The sequence below is a fragment of the Nelumbo nucifera genome, chromosome 3 (genome assembly GCF_055504915.1).
Source record: "Nelumbo nucifera cultivar China Antique chromosome 3, China Antique-T2T, whole genome shotgun sequence".
Classification (NCBI taxonomy): Eukaryota; Viridiplantae; Streptophyta; class Magnoliopsida; order Proteales; family Nelumbonaceae; genus Nelumbo; species Nelumbo nucifera.
The window spans coordinates 22924405-22945477 of record NC_142651.1 but is presented as its reverse complement, the minus strand read 5'-3'; the positions used below and the strand labels follow the sequence as shown (position 1 = coordinate 22945477).

The following is a 21073-nucleotide window of genomic DNA, read 5'->3' as shown; positions in this document are numbered from 1 at the left end:
CTTCTTGTCCACCTCTTCTTTTTTGGTTTCTTGTATCAGAATAATGTCAGGATTCTCTCTTCGACGGGTATATTTTACTAAGCTTCTCTTTATTTCACCACCCAGCCCCCTTACATTCCAGCTCAGGATCTTCATCTTAAAACTCTGTTTGTCTTACCCTTACCTATTCTTCTACTCCCTTCTCCTGCATATTCCAAATTTTGATCAGCTATACCCCATTGTAGCCTCTTTAATTCCCTACTCGGTCCCTTTTTCAACTTTTTCTTTGTTCCTGATAACTCTCGATCAACTCCCTTACCTCTTATGTTGTTCCATTCTTTAGCGGAGGCCTTGCCAGATTCACATTGCTGGAGACCTAATTTTTTGGCCATCTCTGTGGCTTCATCAATATCTTATTCCCTCCTAGGTCGACTAACCAATTCCTTAGACATTGATGTTGGACCCGAAACCTCCACATAATCACCTTTGTTTGGGAAAGCCATTGGGTTGGGATATCTGGCCACCTGAACCTGGAACACAAGGACAACAAGGGTGGCAGTGAGAAGGTGAGTCACGATAATGATAGAAGCAAGAAGAAAAATCTGGATTTGGCAAGGGAGTGGAGTTAGAGAGATTTGTGAACTGGTTTTGCGGTAAATTTCTTCCTCGTCAAGCCTCAAAACTTTTGTTGGTGGAAAGAATCCCGTAATCTGGATCTACCAAACGGACGTCTTCCAACAATTCTACGCTTCTGGTGTGTCCGGAAGCACGTTGTTAAACACTCCGGAACGCCAGTTTAAACATTTATAGAATTTTACCGATTCTCAAACAACTACTAACATAGTAAATGGGTGAGAACGGGTCGTATCCACAGGGAAGTGAGGGAAAAATTAATATTTTCTTAGATCCGGACAAGATAACACAAAGGGGAGTTGCAGAAATATAAAATTAATTAATTAAAAAAATGGAATTCATTAAAACCAAATTCGAGCAGTACTGAGAATAACAAGTGCATAAAAATAAATAAATAACAAGAACAACTCAATAAAATAAACAAAATAAAAATGTCTGAGAATCCGATCAGAGGTAGCAGTTTCTAGATCTCTCCTTCCACCCTCAAACTTCTCGAGCTAGGCCTTCCGTCTTACCTGGCCGAATTTCAGATCTGTAGAAGAGAATTAAAACACAAATTAAATCTAATAAAAGTAAATTTGCATGAAGGAAAAATAAACTGAAATTAAAGAACAGAAAGTAATTCTAAAACTGAAGAAAAAATGGTTGGGATTCAAATCCAGAGGTGGCAATAGTGGTGTTGGCGAACTGCAAGTAGGAACCCCTCCTCTTGCTTGGAATCCTCCTCTTCCTCTACCCTTGAACTTCTCAAGATCAGCCTTCCTTCTTACCTGGGTGAATTGGCCAACCCCTTCTACAGGGCCCTTGGGACCCTTTTTATAGAGAAGGGTGGACACAACTGGAAATAGGGAGAAAGATGGGGGGCGGCAGCTGGGATTTAGTGAAGTTAGGGATGCCCTAGGGTTTCTAATGGATGGCTAAGATGGTTTTGGGGCGATCCTATGGCTGAAAATAAAAGGAGAGGGCGCCCAATATTATGTAGGGCTGAGATTTGGGCGCCCAGAAATGGAGGGTGTAGATTAGAACATCTAGGGTTGAAGGGTTAAGATTAAAAGAATAGGTGGTGCCCTAGATTGAATGGTTGGGATATAAGATGGAGGGAGTGGCTGAGATTTGAAGGTGAGGGGCTGAATGGTGAGGATTAGCAGAATAGGTGGCGCCCTAGGGTTTAAAAGTTATAAAGGAGAGCCCTAAAATGAGTGGTTGAGATTAAAAGAGGTGGAGGGTGGAGATTAAACACCTAGGGGCGGCTAGGGTTTGCTAAGAGTGAAAAGATTAGGTTAAAAAGGCTCCCTAGGGTTTGCTAAGGAGAGGGGAGCATGGTAATACAATAGGATGGGCGCCAACTGGGTTTAGCAGATAGGAGGCGCCCTCCTGTTCTCAGTTTTAGATCCTATTGCTACTAAACGGCGCATGGTTTGACACCGGTGTTACAGTCGCCGGCGCATGATCACCAGAGATAACAGTCGTCGGCGCATGATCGCCAGAGATAACTTGCAATTTCTTCTTTCCAAATTTGAGTTTGTAAAGGGAGATTTTTGTTCTTGTGTTATTCTATAAATAAATAGTCATTATAAAAAAAATAAAAAAAAAAAAGAAGAAGAAGAGTTGATTTCATGAATAACAGTTTGAATAAGTGATTACTTGTTGCTAAGTATTTTTCTCTTCCTCTTGTTTCTTCTTCTAAGTGTTCTATCTCCAGTTTACTTTGAACTGCAAGAGTTCTTCACTTTCTTTCTTATCTCTGCCTCATTCTTTGGTCGACAACAAGCTGTATGTTTACTTCTCTACCTTTATCTTCATTCTTAACTACCTAATCACCTTTCTTCACCCTACAAAGCCCAGCACCAGATCTAAAAGTTGTAGGACCCCCTACTTGTCCCACATCAGACCACCATATTGATTTTATCATGGAAAACAATGACATATAATGCAATAGTCTTCTGCTCTTGTGGGACTAACTGTCTCCTAGTGTTTGACAAGGGAAGGGCTTTTTCATTATTAAGAGTATCATTATTTTTATTTCCGGTTTCCTGATGGCTTGTAGACTTGGGGTTTTATTTTGAGCAAGTCAGTTCTAGATATAATTCTTTTTATTTAGGATGATTCAAGCACAAATGCAGGCCGAGGTTCAAATTTGACAGAGGATGGCCATGTAGAATGTGATGCCAGTATCATGGATGGTGATTCTGGAGCATTTGGAGCTGTTGGGGCGGTCCCAGGTATCTTATACATGGAATTACACAAATCCCCATTACAGTATTTGGATTATCTGACAGATTTAGTTGAATAGGTGAATGTATACTAATCCATTGATATTTTGTTTCTGTTTTGTTTTCTTAACTCTGAGTTTCACAAGTTTTTTCCATAAGTTACTTAGCACCCTTCTCATTAATTGTAGATCAGGTGTACGAAATGCCATCCAGATTGCTACTTGCTTGGCCAAGGAACAAATGATGGGACCTTCTTTGCTGGGCCGACTTCCTCCCATGTAATGATTGTTTTGATGTCATCAATACTAAAATCTCTATGAGAAAATTTTTGCTTTTGCTCTAGATGCAGCCTTTCCAGATATTTACATGTTATGAATTATGATACATATTTTCTTCTGGTGGTTATGATTTATCAACTGCCACACTTGCTCTGCAGAACCAATGAAAGTAAAGAGAAAAGAGAGAGAGAGAGAGAGAGAGAGAGATTGGCCTTTTCTTGCACAAGTTCCATGGTTTTGGTCTTTTTGATAAGAAATGTAAATTTTTAAATTTTCTATTGAACCATTCTGCAGTGCATTATGCACCTCTCAGAGTACTATGATATTAATTGTCCAATCCTCTCATTATTTTGGATTTTTAAAGTTCGTTCAGTGGAAATCTGGTTTTCCTTTTGACATTGCTTGGACTTGTGTTAGAGTAGATGTTGATCTCAGTCACCTGCCAGTTATCTGATTAATCAAATGATTTTAGTTAGATGACCTTATTTGTCTATATCATTAAATTGTCTATAAATTTTCATTCTTCTCATCACAACGTGGAATTTACATGATTCATATCTTTTTCTTTTAATTTTCAACACCCATGCAAATGCCACAATTCCACTTATTTGTTATATTCATGCAAAAGTAAATGACTAACCTGTTGACATTTGGGAAAATTTGGAAGCTGTAATACCTTTGTCAATGCACAAGAATTTTAAAATATGGTACAGTATCTGATTTCGCACAGAGTTTCTATTCTTCTGGGAATCATTTTGTTTAAAGATAAATCAAAAATAAACTTTAATAAGAAAAAGGAGAAAAGAGGAAACAGCAGGGTGATAAGACATCACCCAGCAAAGAACAGACCCACTCTAACATCAAACCCCTTAGACAAAAAGATAAACATCCCTACAATCAAAAAATGACATCCTGAAAATCCCACCCCATATACAACAGCAAAAACCATGTCAAATATGGTGAAGACCCCTTCCACGAACCACCAAAAAAAAAAAAAACAAAAACAAAAAATAATATGCATATCCAACAACCCTCCCAACCCCTGCCCTTATACAATGAAAAAAATACCATGAACCCAACCAGCCATTTCTGATGAGAAGTGGTACTCAAGCTTTATCCATTTCCTCAGCGTATCCCTTGTCTAATACAGAGCTCTCCCTTCTTATCTGAGATGCTTTTTTTACCTTCTTCCCCTTCGTTTTTAGCCCCATCCCAAATACTCCAAACTTTAGCCTGGCAAAAACTTTAGAAACTTGCACCGTTTGATTAATTTTCTTTCTTTGAAATCTTCTTACTGCATTAGGAATTTTCTCCATCTCTGAGGAGGCCTCCCTTCTAGCATTGATTCTTTCTAATTCAAATATTGCATTCTTTTCAAAAAAATTGAACTGCACTCATATCTTCTCTCTTTGACTTCCCCTTCCCTATGTCCCCTTCACCCTTCAAGCTCACCGTTTCCTCATCCATCTGAGGGCCAAAACCAACCTCTATAGTACCTCTATAGAACCAACCTCACCGTTCCCTCTCCTTTTTCTTCCTCCAAAATTTCCTTCTTTTTAAAACCAGCATCTCTAACCCAGTCTTCTCCTTTTGGAGATTCTTCTTCTGCCTGAAGACACTAAACAACCTTGGGATCCACCTTCCCATCTCTGCCTTTTCTCACTGAATCATCTCTTCCTTCTGGCTTGTCCTCACCTGAACCCTTTCTTTAATTTTGATGCTTGGTTTCACCCAGTTAGATAAAGTATTTACTCTTTCCATCATGCACAAAGAATTCCTTTTGCTTTTGAATCATTGGTGCTTCAAAATTTTGGTTCATAAAGTCCCATCTCTTCTCAAGTAATAATTGTCAATGCAAATCATTCTGCACTTCTTTTCAATTTACATGAGACTATACTTGTCCGTTTCCTTTTCTGCAGGTTTTTGGTTGGTGAAGGTGCCCGTGAGTGGGCAAAGTCCAAGGGCATCATTTTACCAGAGACAATTGCAGAGGCTGATGTGGTATATTTTCTTTTCTATGATACTGTTATCCAGTAATTTCCATTTTCGTTTTCATTATTCTGCTTAATGAGAATTGTGTTCATAAGTTTTGATCTTACAGGTCCTTTTGGCTGGGATTTTGATTTTTTTTTCACTTATATTTTCAATGACAGCTTTTACTAACTGGTGTGTGTATGTTTGTTTAGTGGCTAGTAACTGAAAAGGCAAAGGCACAATGGCTGAAGTACAAAGCAATGCTTGATTGTGCAGAAGCTGGGAGCAAATCATCATCTGTGGAACTTTCCTCAAGCTCTCATGAAACTGATGTATCGAAGCCAATAACAAGTCTCTTTCTCCCTCTATCTATCTATCTATCTATCTAAATTTGGTTCTATATTCAAATTTGAATCAGATCGCATCCATTGAATTCATATCAGATTTAAATTGAATTCAGATTGTAATCATATATTGAGTAGCAATAATAAATAAAACAAAAAATGATCAAAATATAATATATTATTAATAAAATGAACTAAAAATGACTTTGATTTTGTATATAATGAACAAAATAAATTGAAAATAACTTGTATGAAACTTGAAGCTATGACTTGTTAATAAAAACACAACATTCAAACCAACTTTAGTAATAGAAACATTACAATTTTTTAAGTATATAAGCAAAAATATACTTACAAAGCTTAAAAACTGAATTAAATAGAATAACCACCCTTACAAAGCTTAGAAACTGAAATCAAATTTCTTCCAAGTAATGGAACATAAGGACATTCTTTTAAAGTAATAGTCCCTTCTCTAAAAACTAAATCTACTGTTCCTATAACAGCAGCTGCAACGGTTGCAGATGTCCCCAAGTAAAGCACGACCTCGTCATCATTCAACATTTCGCTTTCCATGAGTAGAAGCCCTAGAGTCAATACACCAAGATGTAGAAGAAACCAACATATTGGTCTCTATAACCTGAGTTTCAAAATTACCTTCTTTCTTCTTCTTGAGGGATTTCAGATATTGAGGACAATTCCTCTTCCAGTGCCCGGTCTCCTGTAGAAGTGACATTATCTGATGACTTGTCTTTCTTCTGCCTCTTTTGTTTGCCGCCCTTCCTCTGAGGCCTATTCTTACCCTTTCGTTTCTTCCTACCAGATTTACCTCCTTCAACAAGCATGGCCACCAGCTTGTCCTTTCTAATCAGTTATTCGGCTCTCTGCAACATATTGCCGAGCTCTTGCAAGCTAGTTGTTAGCTTGTTCATGTTGTAATTCATGACAAACTGATTAAAGGATGTGTGCAGAGAGTTTAAGATGGCATCAATCTTGGTGTCATCATCCAGCTTGGAACCAAGAGCCTCTGGTTCATTGATAAAACCTATCATCTTCATGACATGGTCATTAGGGGTGGCAACGAACCGAGCTTTTCACAAGCTGCTTGAGCTTGGCTCATGAAAAGCTCGGTTCGACTCGGTTTCAACCGAGTTCGAGCTCGAGCCCAATTCACTAGCTCGATTATGAAACAAGCCGAGCTCGAGCCTACTAGAGCTCGGCTCGTGAGGCTTGCAAGCTGGCTCGAATATACATATATATATATAATAAATTATAGAAAATAATATATATAATAAAAATATTATAATTATTAATTATTATATTTCTTAATTTTTTATTTTATAAAATATTTTTTCTCAAAATTAAGCTCGAGCTTATGAATTTTTGACTCGACCAAGCTCGAGCTCAAGGTTCTGGCTCAAACTGAGCTCAAGCTCAAGCCCAAGCCTTGTAGAACAGTATCAAGCCGAGCTTTAGCCTCGTACTATTTGGCTCGGCTCAGCTCGAATCCACCCCTAATGGTCATGAACCGGTTGGTTCTCGGTCATCCCGGTGGTCATCAACAATTTGAGGACCTTTTGTCATGCAAAACGATTCTGCTCCTCATACATGGTCTTTAGATTATCCAGAATATCTTTGTTGTTTTCTACTTTGTCAAACTGCCTCTGGATAAAGTTGTCCAGTGAGGCAATGATGTAACATTGGGCAAGAGAGTTTTTCTCTTCCCATTCCCGACATTCCCTTCTTGCCTCAAAGGCTTTATCAGGGGGCGTTCTAGTGCCAGGTTGATGTAACATTGGGCAAGAGAGTTTTTCTCTTCCCATTCCCGACATTCCCTTCTTGCTTCAAAGGCTTTATCAAGGGGGCATTCTAGTGCTAGGTTGGTGGCAATTTTGTTCAATTTCTTGGACGTGAGAACCAAGTTAAGGTTACGAAACTAGTCTGTGTAGTTTGGCCCCTTGAGTTTGTTGTCGTCTAACAATTTAGCAAATTGTCTGTGTGCTATTTCTGACAAATAGCACAAACATATTAGTCCATGACCTAATCATTGTTTCATATTATGTACCGTAGAAAGGACTTTTATCTATGTTCCATTTCCATTTGTTCATCTTTGAGATTTCCCTCTATCTTAGGGACGGAGATAGTATTCATATCTCTGGAAATGTGGGAAATCACATAGGTGCATGGGGCCAACTGTTTCAGCTGCATAACCCCATCACTTTCTGTGAAGAATTACGTATCCACCCATCTGATGAGCTTTCCCTTTGGCTTCCATCAGACAAGGTTCATTGCCATTTTAGATTAAACCTTTTTAACTACTAAGTGCTGACCCATCATATCGGGAGCCCCAAGATACTATGTTAGAGTCTTCCATTTTAGGATAGGCCCCTCCCACTAGTCTATGACGCCCCTATCATCCTATGAAGCAACCCCACTGACTGTTTCAGTAAAACGGATAACCCAATTTTATGGTGCATATCCGCCCACCAATTCAATTTGTTTTCATTCTAATGACGAAGGCCGTTAGAGATATCATCTTATGACATTCCCTATCTCATAGCACTTATATTAATCATGAGGGAACAAGTATATCAGTCCTTAGGTCAGCTTTAGGTCTTACCATAGTGGCTCCCACTGACTTTCATAAAGTCATATTCAAATGGGCCCTAAATGAGCTACTGGTTCCCGTGGAGTTTCTCTTTGGAGAGGAAACAAGAGAAGGGCCCATTAAAGGGAGATCATACAATGATACATGGACATCATGGCAATGATGTGCATTTAGCCATGATGGGCATGGAGAGCCACAAAGTCTTTTCACGGGCCAAGCACTTATGGCCCATGTATGAATCACATTCACATAGCACATCACACGCATAATTGATCAAAATCAAATTAAAACATGTAAAACCAAAACCCAATTAGATTAACACATGATCAGCCCATTAATGGACACAATTATCAAATAATATTTATCTTGGTATATGAGCCCAACTGCAAAAGGTAGTTCGACCCATATAGCTATCCATGCTGAAATGGGCTATACTTGTTTTAATCTAACTCAAATTAGGTTTTACAAGCATGGGCCAAGTTCGTCCATATAATGCCCCATCAAACCCCTTGCCTAGATCCATATTTGATCACTTAATCAGTGATTCATGGGGCTGTAATCAGTCCCCAACCAACCATAGGTTCAGCCCATTAAGGTTGGACCAAAACTATGTCAAATTGGCCTAGGGTTTGGTGCCCAAAACATGCATCAATCCACATAGTTTATGATCTGAAAATTCTCAGTTATGATTCATAATCATATCATCAAACAAACAGCAATTAATCAAAATTAAATAACTAGGACTGATAGTGTGATGTTTGAATCCAATCCGGACAAATGTAGGATCCCAACGAACAACTATCTCCAAATCAATCTCCATCTTCCTCTACAATCTCCGGCAAGACTTCCAATTTAAATAAATAGAAAAACCCTAATTTCTAATGCTTACATAAAAAAAAAACCTAATACATTTTTTCTAAAAAAGAAAACAAATTAAGTACAAACCAAATAATCAAATAATCAAATGGTGCACAATAATCTAGCCATCATCAAAGATTTCGATCTCCATTACACTTTCAGCCCAAGAATTCAAGAATTCAACATAGAACAATTCCATAATATATCAGAAATTATAAAGATTAATTTTCAAATCATTGCCCCCAAATCTGAGAACCGGATTCTCAGTTTTTCATTCCGACTATGTCAAATCGGCTAGATTAGTTCTTGTCGATTTGATCGTTCTTTCAAATCTAATTCGGTTCAGTTCAAGAACTGAACCATGTGCTCTGATATCACTATTGGAAGGGTTAGAATCCATCTTATGGATGGCCGAACCATGCTAGATGGTTGGGCAAAATTTCAAATTTTTTCTAACCCTTCTGAGAACCGATTTCCTGGTGTTTTGAGAAACTACATTTTTCCGGATTAATCTTGCACTGAACCGAACCAAATTTGAAACCAAATAAAAAAGGGAAATTATACTTGATACAGATAACACAAGGACAGATCCCAAGGTAGAAGTTCACGCCCAAATTAGTCTTAAAACCAACCTCCACTGAAGATGGCATAGTGTATAGGTGAAGCTGGTTTGGCAACATTGTTTTCTTGCAAAAACTAGGAAAAAACTGATCAAAAATCAGTTCTTGAAAGCCTAGGTCGAATTAGGGTTTCTTGGGAGAAAAAGAGAAGAAGAGAGGACAAGAGAGAAGTGTTCTGGTCTAGTTCACCTTCTTCTTCTTTTATCTCCTTATAGAGCACTCTCCTAATCTAATTAGGAGATTATCCAGGACTCTATTAAGAGATAAGCCTTATCCTTTTAAGAGCATAGGTGCTCCATACCCAATACCAAACCCAGATTCGACCCAAAGTACATGACAACTGACAACTTAATTAATCTTATTAATTTTGAGCCTTAGGCCCATTTGCTTCAAAGGCTCATGACCTAGGGTGTTGCATGGTCACATTAGGCCTGATATTGTATGGCGTGGGACACCACAATGATTTTACACAAGCCCACATGAGTTTGGCCCAACCTTTGAAAGAGGCTAGGCCAAATTCACTACTCAAGGCAATGAACCCCTGACCCAATCAACATTGGTCCAGTTTGGGCTCAACATTTACACCTAAATGATCCTTGGATTCAGCCACCCTATGAAGACCCAAGGATAATGGACTCATGTAAGACAAAGCCCATCAGGTAATCAACCCTGTAATGGTTTCTTATACTAAACTTCTCAGCCCATAATGATTAAACACTGCCCGAAAGGGAAGGACCTCTCCCTTGGCTACAAGGTGTAGTGCCACACTCTCTGCTCGGATGGATCCCGGGATTAAAACCTTTTTCATAAAATAGTAGTATATATAACATTTAAATACTTTTGCAAAACCAAATTTCAAACACAAGCAAAATCCACTGTCGACAGTTTAGGTTTCCATCAGAGAGTGTAAACCCTGATATTCACTTTGTCTAACAAAGGGGTCGATCCTATCATTATGATCACCCACTCAAGTGAATTCTTAGACTGCCCCAACATACCCAGGTATTTGACCCTTAATGGATCTCACTGGTTGGCATATCAAAGGCAGCCCAGTCCAACACCTAGTATAGTACCATAATCAAGTCTGGGGTTATGTGTAAGTTTCTAGTTTCTCCCATCTATCTCCAAGGTCCAGGGCATAACTGGAAATTGGTCTGGGTTTAGTGCTTCTACTGGTTGTGCTTGGGGTCAAACCCTAGCAATTGAGACAAGCTGCTCCAATTCCTTGGCAGCACAACAGTGTCAGCCTTGCCTTATTAGGATAAATTCCCCAAATCTATCCAATGGTTGAGAACATTCTAAACTAACATGAGTTTCTTAAGTGTCCAGTTTAAGGGGTAATACACAAAAGCATACCAATATTAACATGAAACAACAATGTACATACAAACTAATATAAAATGTAGTATTTTGTACTCTACAAATTTGTATTTGTACTCCTTCCAAACTGAGCCTAAATCTTTCTAATATCTTCACTTGTATAATCTTTGATGGTTAAAGTTTTATTTCTGCTGCTTGAATCAGTCTGGATGGCAGACCAATATGCCTATTATTATAAAGCATTAGAAAATTTTCAGTTCGTGGGGATGTTGTTGGTTGACTTGTGTTCCATCGAAGATGAAGAACATGAATCTGGTAAATTTATCATAGCTATATCTTATTTCAATGTGATATTTGCGGTTATATTCCAGAAAAAGGAGCTCAACCATTTGATCCAGTGAGGGGAACTGACAGTGAGCCATCTTTGTTCAACACCTCCAAAGAGGACTGCATTATGGATACAGTTGGAGTTATTTGTGTTGATAATGAAGGACATATTGCATCCGGAGCTTCTAGTGGTGGTATTTTGTTGAAGGTGATGGAAGCTTCTTATCTAGGATCATGGATGCCACTTTTATTCACTTTAATGTTCTCAAAAGTATATTTTTTTCATTGGCTTTTCCTAGTTGACTTTATTTAATTATTTCTTAAACAGCATTGCAGGTTGTGTTCTTCTTTCTGTTTCTCCTGAATGAATGATGAAAACTTCCAGTATTTGTGTTTGAATCTAATTTTTATAGTCTGCCAATCTTGTCTATTCTAGGGCATTGTAAAAAGCAATTACATTTTTCAGTCTTGAACACTAAGGCCATTTGTGATGAAATTTAAGTTATTTAACTCATGTCGAGAGAGAAAGGTTCAGATTTAGAAGTTAATTGGTTTTTCCTAAATCAAGGCAATTGAGAAAATGAATAGAAATGAAATACTCATGCCTTCCAACCTCCAGCAGTCCTTTGAAATGCATCCTTGAGGGTTCCATCAGTTTCTTTCACTCTACTTGTTAAAATATTGGTACTTCAGAGTGGAAATTCAAATTATGACATGATCCAGGATGGTAATTGGTAGAATAAGTTTTTCATTATGGAAAAAACTAATAGGTTTAAGGCTTCCATCTATCTGTTAGACTGTTACTATAAAAGTGATGGATTTCTTTATTTTGAAGGGTACTTACAGGGGTTAAGCATTGGGCTCAATATCATGTAGAGATAACATTAATGAGATTGTTTTTTCACGTAACTTCACCAATACGAAATTGCTTCTCTGTGACGTAAAAGATTAATTCCTGAAGCTTTGAAGTCTAAGCTTAATGCTTAATCATTTCTTACAGGTCAGTGGACGTGTTGGGTTAGCAGCAACATATGGCTCAGGGTGTTGGGCATCCTCAAAAGGTCCCTTTGGTGCTCCTTTTGTAGTTGGTTGCTGTGTATCTGGTGCTGGAGAATACCTAATGAAGGGATTTGCAGCTCGAGAGTGCTGCATTTCATCATCACTGTATGCTTCTTCCCTCTACATAGAAACAATTTTTTCTATCCTTCTGAACCAGACTACAGGTTGCCTGCTCTTCCTTTCTTCTCGTGAAAGTTCATCAATATTATTTTCTTTATCTAGGAGCAAGCAGCTATATAGTTAAATGAAAGATGGGAAGGGCAAAGAAGTTCATCATATACATTTTACATAGAAAAGAAAATTCAGGGGAGAATCTTCATATCAGTTGTCATTACTCTTTTAATGAATAGGTAACTATCTAGTTGGTGCCTGTTGGTTAAGACCTGTTTTAGGTGACAACTGTGCAGCAAACAGGATTGCCATTTTAATTTGAATGTACATGTGGTTAGTTTTATAATGGTGATCGGCAAAGCATTAAACAACTAAGCTTTATTCCAACTATTTGGGTTTGGCTACAGCAGTCTAGCTCTGCCATTTGGCCTTTTAGAGCCTTCAAACTGCACTATTGTCTTAGTATTATCATTATTGGTTGTTGATGCATTGGTTAAATCTTCTTAATACTTCATCTAATATTGTCACTCTGGCTACCTTAGTTTCTAATTTATTCACTCATTTCTAATCCAGTTTGAACCTGGTCCATGTACAGATACCAATTTACAGGGCATACTTCAAGAAATAATTTAGTTCTAATCTATTAAATTAAATGTAATACATAACACCTTACATCTCTTATTTCTTTTATCTATGTGTAAGTATAGCTCAAAATGTGAAAGTCGGAATGCATTTATGTCCACACATACAAAATCTGCAGGCTTTTAGACCCAAATAGTAACAATAGTAATGGAGTCTTACTTTCATACCAAGGTACTGAATTGGTATTTAGACAGGTCCTAATAGGGATCCTTGTAATTGGTTCAAGGTCTAGCTGATATTGGCAGGTGTAGGCCATAGGGTATGCATTGCCACCCTATTACATAGCTGATCCTATAACTGCCTTTTAAATCTGTTCTTGAATGTGATTGATATACTTTTTTTTATCAGTAAATTTGATTGATATACCATGCAACATTAGAAAGGAAATCTCTACTTCATCTGCCTTCATCTCAAAAAATTAGAAAGGTCATCTCTTCTTCATCTGCTTAATTCCGCTTCTATGGTCAACATCCTGCTCATTCTTATTTTCTCATGGATAATTGACCTTAGGTGTTGAAATGGTCTCTTTCTCTTACTTTTATGGATAAAATTTTGCTTGAAATGTCCTTTCTTAGTCCTATCACATGCTTTTTCCTAGCTGAATAAACACTATTTGAATATCTTGTTCTCTTTTCAATAAACTTCTCATTTAATCACTTAAAAGGACGGGGAATCTCCTGACATAAATTTCAAGATGAACTCCTGGTTCTATTATTTAGGCTCCATTTTTTTTTATGAATAATAATAAGTTTATTGATTCAGAAGCAAATTAGAGTGAGTTCATACATCATACCAATGAGAGGCGCGAGCTGCAGCCCCTCCTTGAAACTTACAAGTAAACTAGGAAAGAAAAACAAGAATCACAACTGAGCCCAAAATAATTCTTCCCTATTTACCCCTTGCTTAGCTAACACATCTGACAAGGTATTTGCTGATCTCCCCACCCACTGTACAGTGACCAACATATTCCTTGTCAACCAACTAAATTTCTTCATTTCATTCTTGTATCGCCACATAGCCTCTTCAGAATTTTTCAACCAACCCATCACCACTTTGGAATCCCCCTCCATTTTTTCCATGTAAAGGAAATGGCTTAGGCTCAGTTTGGAAAGAGTAGAAACGCAAATATGTGCAGTACAATACATAAAAAATTATACAAAATACAAGATTTTGCACTCTACATATTTGTATTTGTACTCCTTCCAAATGGAGCCTTAGGGGAAATTGAAACAGACAAAAATAGGTGATAATAGGTGATCTTTTCAGGAAACACATTTTTCACATCCTTGGTTGGATGTAAATTGGCAAAGTAATGTTTTCTTTTGTTTCCAAATGATCTTAGGCTTTTATTAGTTGTTTTCTGCACTTATTGCAAACAAATGGAGTCTCAATCTTTTAATCTCTGCTCAACATGTCCTTGCCTTAAGTTTCATCTTCTGGTTCATAAGCTTGACTGTGTGACAATTGGTGCAGCTTTATATTGTCTCCTTTGAACAACATGGTGTCATTCCCATATTCCTCTCTTATTTTCTTGGCCAAAGAAGCCTATAAAAAGAATTTCATAATTAGGACAAGTCAACCTCTCCCTGGTGCATTTTGAACATCATGTAAAAAGATTTTTTTTCAATTCCTTGATGGAGGACAATTTTGTGGTAATGACCTTTTGATCTTCATCATTTCATTACCGATTTTCTTAATAATTACCCTTTTCCTTGGGTTTTCTTGGGGGCATATTTTGCCACTTTTTTAATACAGCCCACCACCTCGTTCTTCCAAATTTTGTTTTTTCTTTGTTGTCAAATTGTCTCCAAGTAGCATTTTTTCTAATTTTAAACTTCATTAATTAATATGCTTGATCTCATATATCTTTCTACTTTTCTATCTCTTGATACAAAAATCTAGAAGTGATAGCTTATGTTGTGTGATCAGACTCTCTTGACTTTTGAGGCTGACCTTGAAATGTTTACATATTCATCACTTTATCTTATAAGAAAAAGGTTTACATGATTCCTATTTGATCTACTTTTTTTATTGGACCTACATGATCCGCTTTTGATAATTTAAATGCTCTTCTCCCATTGTGAATTTCAAAATCACATCTCTCACATAATTTCTTTCCCTATTCCCAAGATATCCCATGTGTTCTCTTCTTATGCAACATTGTCATTTTCCATATGCTCACTTAAAAGTTAAAACCTGTAAATATTCTTCTTTTTTGAAACTCTGCAATTTATATCATCCATGTCTTTTGAAAATTGATTCTCCATTGATCCTAGGGGCCATTACTTGGTGTAATGGTAAAATCATGGGCTGTCAAGTGTAAGAACATGGATTTGAGTCTGAGAGTGGCCACTTTGTGCAAAAAAAAAAAATGCCAAAGGTTAGGACTTGTTGAAATAGTTTATTTTATTTCTTGTTTATTATTTTCTGTCTTGTTAGGGTCTGTTTGGTCGGTTTAAAATCTTTTTTTATTTGCTGTTATTGTACTTTATTTACAGCAGGGGCACAAGGCTCTTTTTCCCTTTCTTTTAGTCACCCTATAAATATTAATATAATCTGGCACCACCAGAACCATTCCATTGTTGCCAATCTCTCTTCTTCTCTTCTACCTTCTCTCTTCTTCCTCTCTTCCCTTCTCTCTCTTATTTCCAGTCGACTTTATACTGTCAAGATGGTATCAGAGCGGGATTACTGATTGTGAAAGCAGATCGAACAAGACTTCCTTTTTAATTCGACTTGCTGAATCTGAACGGAACAAAAAACTGAATCTGGGCTGAACAAAACTGATCTATGACTGGTACATTCCTTCCTTTTTTTCTTCTTTTATCTTTCTTGGTCGTGTACCAAGAGAAAAATCAAATGAATCTGGGCTGCTGAATGTTGTCAGACCTTTGTGAGGTTTATACCTCCTTTTTTCTTGGATCGTGTGATCCTGTACCTGTGAAAAGGTGACTATAGGTCACGGATGACCTGTTATCCCCAGTGTTTTGTATGATTACAAGTTGTTAAGGATCTCTCCTGACGGTTAATGTACTTAGACATTCTGTAAGGTTGGTAGGTTGGGACTGTTAACCTGTACAGGTCTGAAATCAGTCTGATCTTGCCTTTTTTCTGGAAATTAGTGCTGTTTTTTGTGCTCAGTTTGAGTCCAAACCGAAGTGTGTGTGTGTGTGTGTGGACTGCTTACTTGTGTGGAGCTAAGTGTTTTTTTTGGGGGGTGTAAGGAGGGATCCTAAGTTGAATGTTGAGACTGAAATTCTTTTTTGACCGTTTCCTCTGAGAATTCTGCTAATTCGGGGGTTTCAAGAAGTCAAAATGGAGTGAGTGGGGGAATGGATATGAGTTTTCCCATGGTTGTAATTCCCTTTGATGGACTAAACTACCTTAAATGATCTAGGGGAATAAAACACTACATCACTGCTAGGGGGAAAATAGGATATATTAATGGAAAAGTGAAGGAACCGAAGAATGGAAGTGTTGAATTTGATAGGTGGAACCAAGAAAATAGTATGGTGATGTCATGGCTCTTGGTTTCCATGCTGCCACAAGTAAGGAAGACATTCATGTGGGCTAAAACAGCTTGCGAAATATGGGAACAAGCAAAATCTACTTATTTAGAGTAAAGGCACTATGCCAAGATATACCAACTACAAGCTGAATCCTCTACTTGCAAGCAGGGGGAGAGGAGTCTCTCAGTGTACTACTCAGATCTGACATCAATCTGGAAGGAATCGGATCACTATCAAAATGTGAATTGGAAATGTGATGAAGATGCAAAGGCATACAAGTCACTTGTTTCTTAGCAACGGATATTTGTTTTTCTTTTGGGGTTGAACCTTTCATATGAATCTATTAGAGTACAAATCTTGGGAAGTAAAGACTTGCTATCAGTTCAGGAGGTTTATACCTTAGTCCAGTCAAAAGAGAGTACAAGTGTGATGAATTGTGCAAAGGGGGAGGCGGTTGCCCTAACTATCCGAGGAAGTACATATTCAAATGTCGGAAGCTTCTTTAAGAATGGTGATTCTCAGAAGAGAGTATATGACAAGAGTAAACTTTGGTGCACCAACTGTCAGAAGACAAGACACACCAGAGATACATGTTGGGACCTCCATGGAAAACCTAAATGGGCACAGGAATTGAGTAAGAAGTCAACAATTGATCAGAGTAAGAAACCAATCCAGCAAAATTAGAAAAAATATAACTCAGCTAATATGGCATCTCAAGAGACTAGTCTCGTGGTAACTCAGGAAAGGCACCCTAATTCTGACCCCAAGGAAGAGATTATCAACCCCTTTCGTGACCATTTGGAGATATATGGTAGGACTCTCTGCCAGATGGATTCTGGTTCTACTCCCTTCTACCTCCTTTGCGTCGACATCAAGTAACACTGCAACTGCTTTCCATGTGTTATCCCATACATCTGATTCCCCTTGGATAATTGACTCTGGAGCCTCAAACTACATGACTGGTAAGTCAAATTTATTTCAAGCATATAACCTCTTCTCTGGGAGAGATAAGGTAAGACTAGTTGATGGTTCATTCTCCACCATAGCTGGCTAAGGAACCATATCTCTCCCACTCGGCCTTAACCTCTCTAATGTGTTGCATGTTCCTAAATTACCTATAAATTTGCTCTCCATTAGCAATATTACTCACTCCTTGAATTATTCAGTTACTTTCTTTCCATCTTCATGTGTGTTTCAAGATTTGGCCTCGGGGAAGACGATTGGTAGAGGAAGCATGGTGGATGGTCTCTACGTGTTGGAGAATAAAGCTAGTCTTGTGGCTACAGAGTCCTTCAGTTTGTTCAGTGAGAGTCAAGCCTACTTATGGCACAATCGTCTTGGTCATCTTTCTTTTGAGTCATTAAAACTTGTTTCCAGAATTATTTAAGTCTTTGTTAGTTAGTAAGTTGCAGTGTCAGACATGTCAATTGAGCAAACATTGTAGAAGTTCTTTTCCTTTAAGAAATAAAGATCTGAATTTCCATTTCATATTATTTATTCTGATGTTTGGGGCCCTGTTACTCTACCTACTGAGGCTAGACATAAGTATTTCATTACTTTGATTGATGACTACTCTAGATATACTTGGGTTTATCCTATGCAATCTAGAGATTAAGTGCCCAAAATTGTAAAAGACTTTCAATGCATGGTTTTCACTCAGCTCCAAACTGAAATTCATATTTTCCAATTAGACCACACTCTGTTTGTGAAGAAAGGTGAAGGGAAAATTGCAGCTTTAATCATGTATGTGGATGACATAATGATCACAAGAGACTAGAAGACTAAAATACAGAATCTGAAGGAATTCTTAGCCACTCAATTTGAGGTGAAAGATCTAGGACCTTTACATTATTTCCTTGGAATTGAAGTTACCCGCTCTCAAAAGGGTATCTTTATTTTCCGATGGAAATATGTACTAGATCTACTAGAGGATACATGCAAGGTAGGGGTGAAGCCAATTGACTCACCAATTGAACCCAACCATCAGTTGGGAGACAGTCAAGGAGAGTTCTTGAAAGATGTGAAGAAGTTTCAGAGACTTGTAGGGAAACTCTTATATTTGTCTATGACCAAGCTTGATATTGCTTATGCAGTGGGTTTCCTTAGTCAGTTCATGCACAATCCTAGGACAACTCACTTTGAAGCTGCAGAGAGGATCCTTAGATACCTCAAAAAGTTTCCAGGAGCTGGTTTGCTGTTCTAGAAACATGGACATTTGAAGGTGGAAGTGTATACTGATGCTGGTTGGGCAAGCGTAGTCGATGACCGAAAGTCTACCAATGGGTATTGTAGGAGGAAACTTGGTCACTTGGAGAAGTAAGAAGCAAAGTGTGGTGGCTAAATCCAGTGTTGAAGCAGAATACAAAGCTATGTCTCATGGAGTTGCTAAAATCATGTGGATAAGAAACCTGTTAGGGGAAGTGGGTTTTGCAGTTAACAACCCTATGTCACTCTATTGCGATAATAAAGCTGCTACCAACATTGTTGCGGTGTATGGCGTTTTGTTGGGAAGTATTCCATGGGAAAGTAAACACTCTAGATAACCTACAAAAGAGAAGACCTTTCCTCTGTATTTCTCCTAATTGGTGTATCCTCTATAGATCTCACAGTGAGGATTGTTACCACCTATTAATATCTTGTCCCTTTTCTGCAAACCTTTGGGCTTGGCTACTTTCGTTGTTTGGGAGTAGTTGGAGTCTTCCAGCAAGAGTTCACATGCTCTTCAACCATTCTACCTTTTATTGGCCTACAAAAATAGGGAGAATTATGTGGAGATGTGCCTGTGCTGCCTTGATTTGGACTCTTTGGGAAGAAAGGAATGTTAGAATTTTTCAAGAAAAGGAAATGAGCAGTCAGGAATTGAAAGACTGTGTGTTAAATAGGGCAATACCTTGGCTGAAGACCTTGGAAATCTTTCATCAATTCTCCTTTAATGACCTTTGGAGAAATTGGCCAGCAGTAGTGAGGTGTTCACCCCTAAAGGACAAATCAATTACAAGCTGGTCTCCTCCATCCAAAGGCTCACTGAAATTGAACTTTGATGGAAGTAGCATGGGTAATCCAGGATTATCCGGAATGGGGGGTGCTTTGAGAAATGAGAAGGGAGAGATTTTGTTGCTCTACTCAGGTCCCTTGGGAATTGGGGACTCCATCAAGGCAAAACTTTTAGCTGTTGTACAAGGGGTGCAATTTGCAAACCAGTTGGGGGTACAACACCTAACAATCGAGGGGGATTCCAAAGTGGTGGTGGGTTGGTTGAAAAATCCTAAAGAGGCTATGTGGCGTTACAAGAATGAAATGAAGAAATTTAGTTGGTTGACAAGGAATATGTTGGTCACTGTACAGTGGGTGGGGAGATCAGCAAATACTTTGCCAGACGTGTTAGCTAAGCAAGGGGAAAATAGGGAAGAATTGTTTGGGGCTCAGTTGTGATTCTTGCTTTTCTTTCCTAGTTTACTTGTAAGATTCAAGGAGGGGTTGTAGCTCGCGCCTCTCCCTAGGATGTTGTATGAACTCACTCTAAATCTGCTTCTGAATTAATAAATTTATTATTGTTCATCAAAAAAAAACATTGCTGCTAATCCAGTCCTCCATGAGAGGATGAAACACATTGAAGTTTATTAGAGAAAAACTTGTGAGTGGAGAAGTGTGCACTCCATATGTCAACTCAGAAGAACTTGTGGACATCTTCACCAAGGGTCTTCATCATGTGCGGTATAATGATTTGTGTGGCAAGTTGGGCATGATTGACATCTATGCTCCAACTTGAGGGGGAGTGTTGAAATAGTTTATTTTATTTCTTGTTTATTATTTTCTGTCTTGTTAGGGTCTGTTTGGTTGGTTTAGAGTCTTTTTTTTTATTTGCTGTTATTGTACTTTATTTACAGCAGGGGCACAAGGGTCTTTTTCCCTTTCTCTTAGTCGCCCTATAAATATTAATATAATCTGGCGCTGCTAGAACCATTCCATTGTTACCAATCTCTCTTCTTCTCTTCTACCTTCTCTCTTCTTCCTCTCTTCCCTTCTCTCTTATTTCGAGTCAACTTTATACTGTCAAGAGGACTGTATCCAGTCCACCCCTCCCAAGACCGCAGATAGCTTGGACCGACATTGGGTAATGGCCTTAATTCTCATTTGATCCTGTTTGTGGTTATGTGTTTAATTATTTTTTCTCCTATGTTCAAGACCCACTGGAACAGTATTATTTCTTGTTATATTTTGTTTCAGAGGGAGGTTTTTCTATATCTGATTTGCATGCAATTCATGCCGTTCTATGTCATTGTTCCATCAAAAGAATCATTACTCAGGGACCTTACGATTGCCTGTTTGATTGAAGTTAACGCTCCAAATTTGGTTGACCATTCAATTGAATGAGTGTCTTCAGTTAAAAGGCCCAGTGTGTTATAGTTGATCTTTGATTTTTTGCTTTGGTTAGCACATGTTTTCTTCATTATAAGACTACGTTTTTCCATGGCCTCTGCTTGGTTCTCTGAGTCATCTTGATAGGTGTTGGATATCCACTCATGTCTATGAATAAATTTTATAGATAGAAGTGTGTAATTCAGTTAGGTTGTTTGCACTTGTAAATATGATTTTAATAA

At 38.0% G+C, this 21073-nt stretch overlaps 1 protein-coding gene across 4 annotated transcripts in view; it reads left to right on the top strand.

Moving 5' to 3' along the window:
• LOC104601932 (N-terminal nucleophile aminohydrolases (Ntn hydrolases) superfamily protein) overlaps positions 1-21073 on the top strand; it is a 37886-nt gene that overhangs the window by 14418 nt on the left and 2395 nt on the right. For 2 of the 4 annotated variants that reach the window (XR_016084731.1, XR_016084732.1), the window contains exons 3-8: positions 2714-2834; positions 3019-3103; positions 5023-5104; positions 5290-5428; positions 11196-11359; positions 12152-12374. Coding sequence is in view for 2 of the 4 variants with exons in the window: in XM_010265436.3 (XP_010263738.1) it covers positions 2714-2834; positions 3019-3103; positions 5023-5104; positions 5290-5428; positions 11196-11359; positions 12152-12315 (755 nt within the window). In the remaining 2 variants the exon portion in view is untranslated. The remainder of the gene's footprint in view (positions 1-2713; positions 2835-3018; positions 3104-5022; positions 5105-5289; positions 5429-11195; positions 11360-12151; positions 12375-21073) is intronic. The other 2 variants (XM_010265436.3, XM_010265431.3) reach the window with 1 other exon arrangement.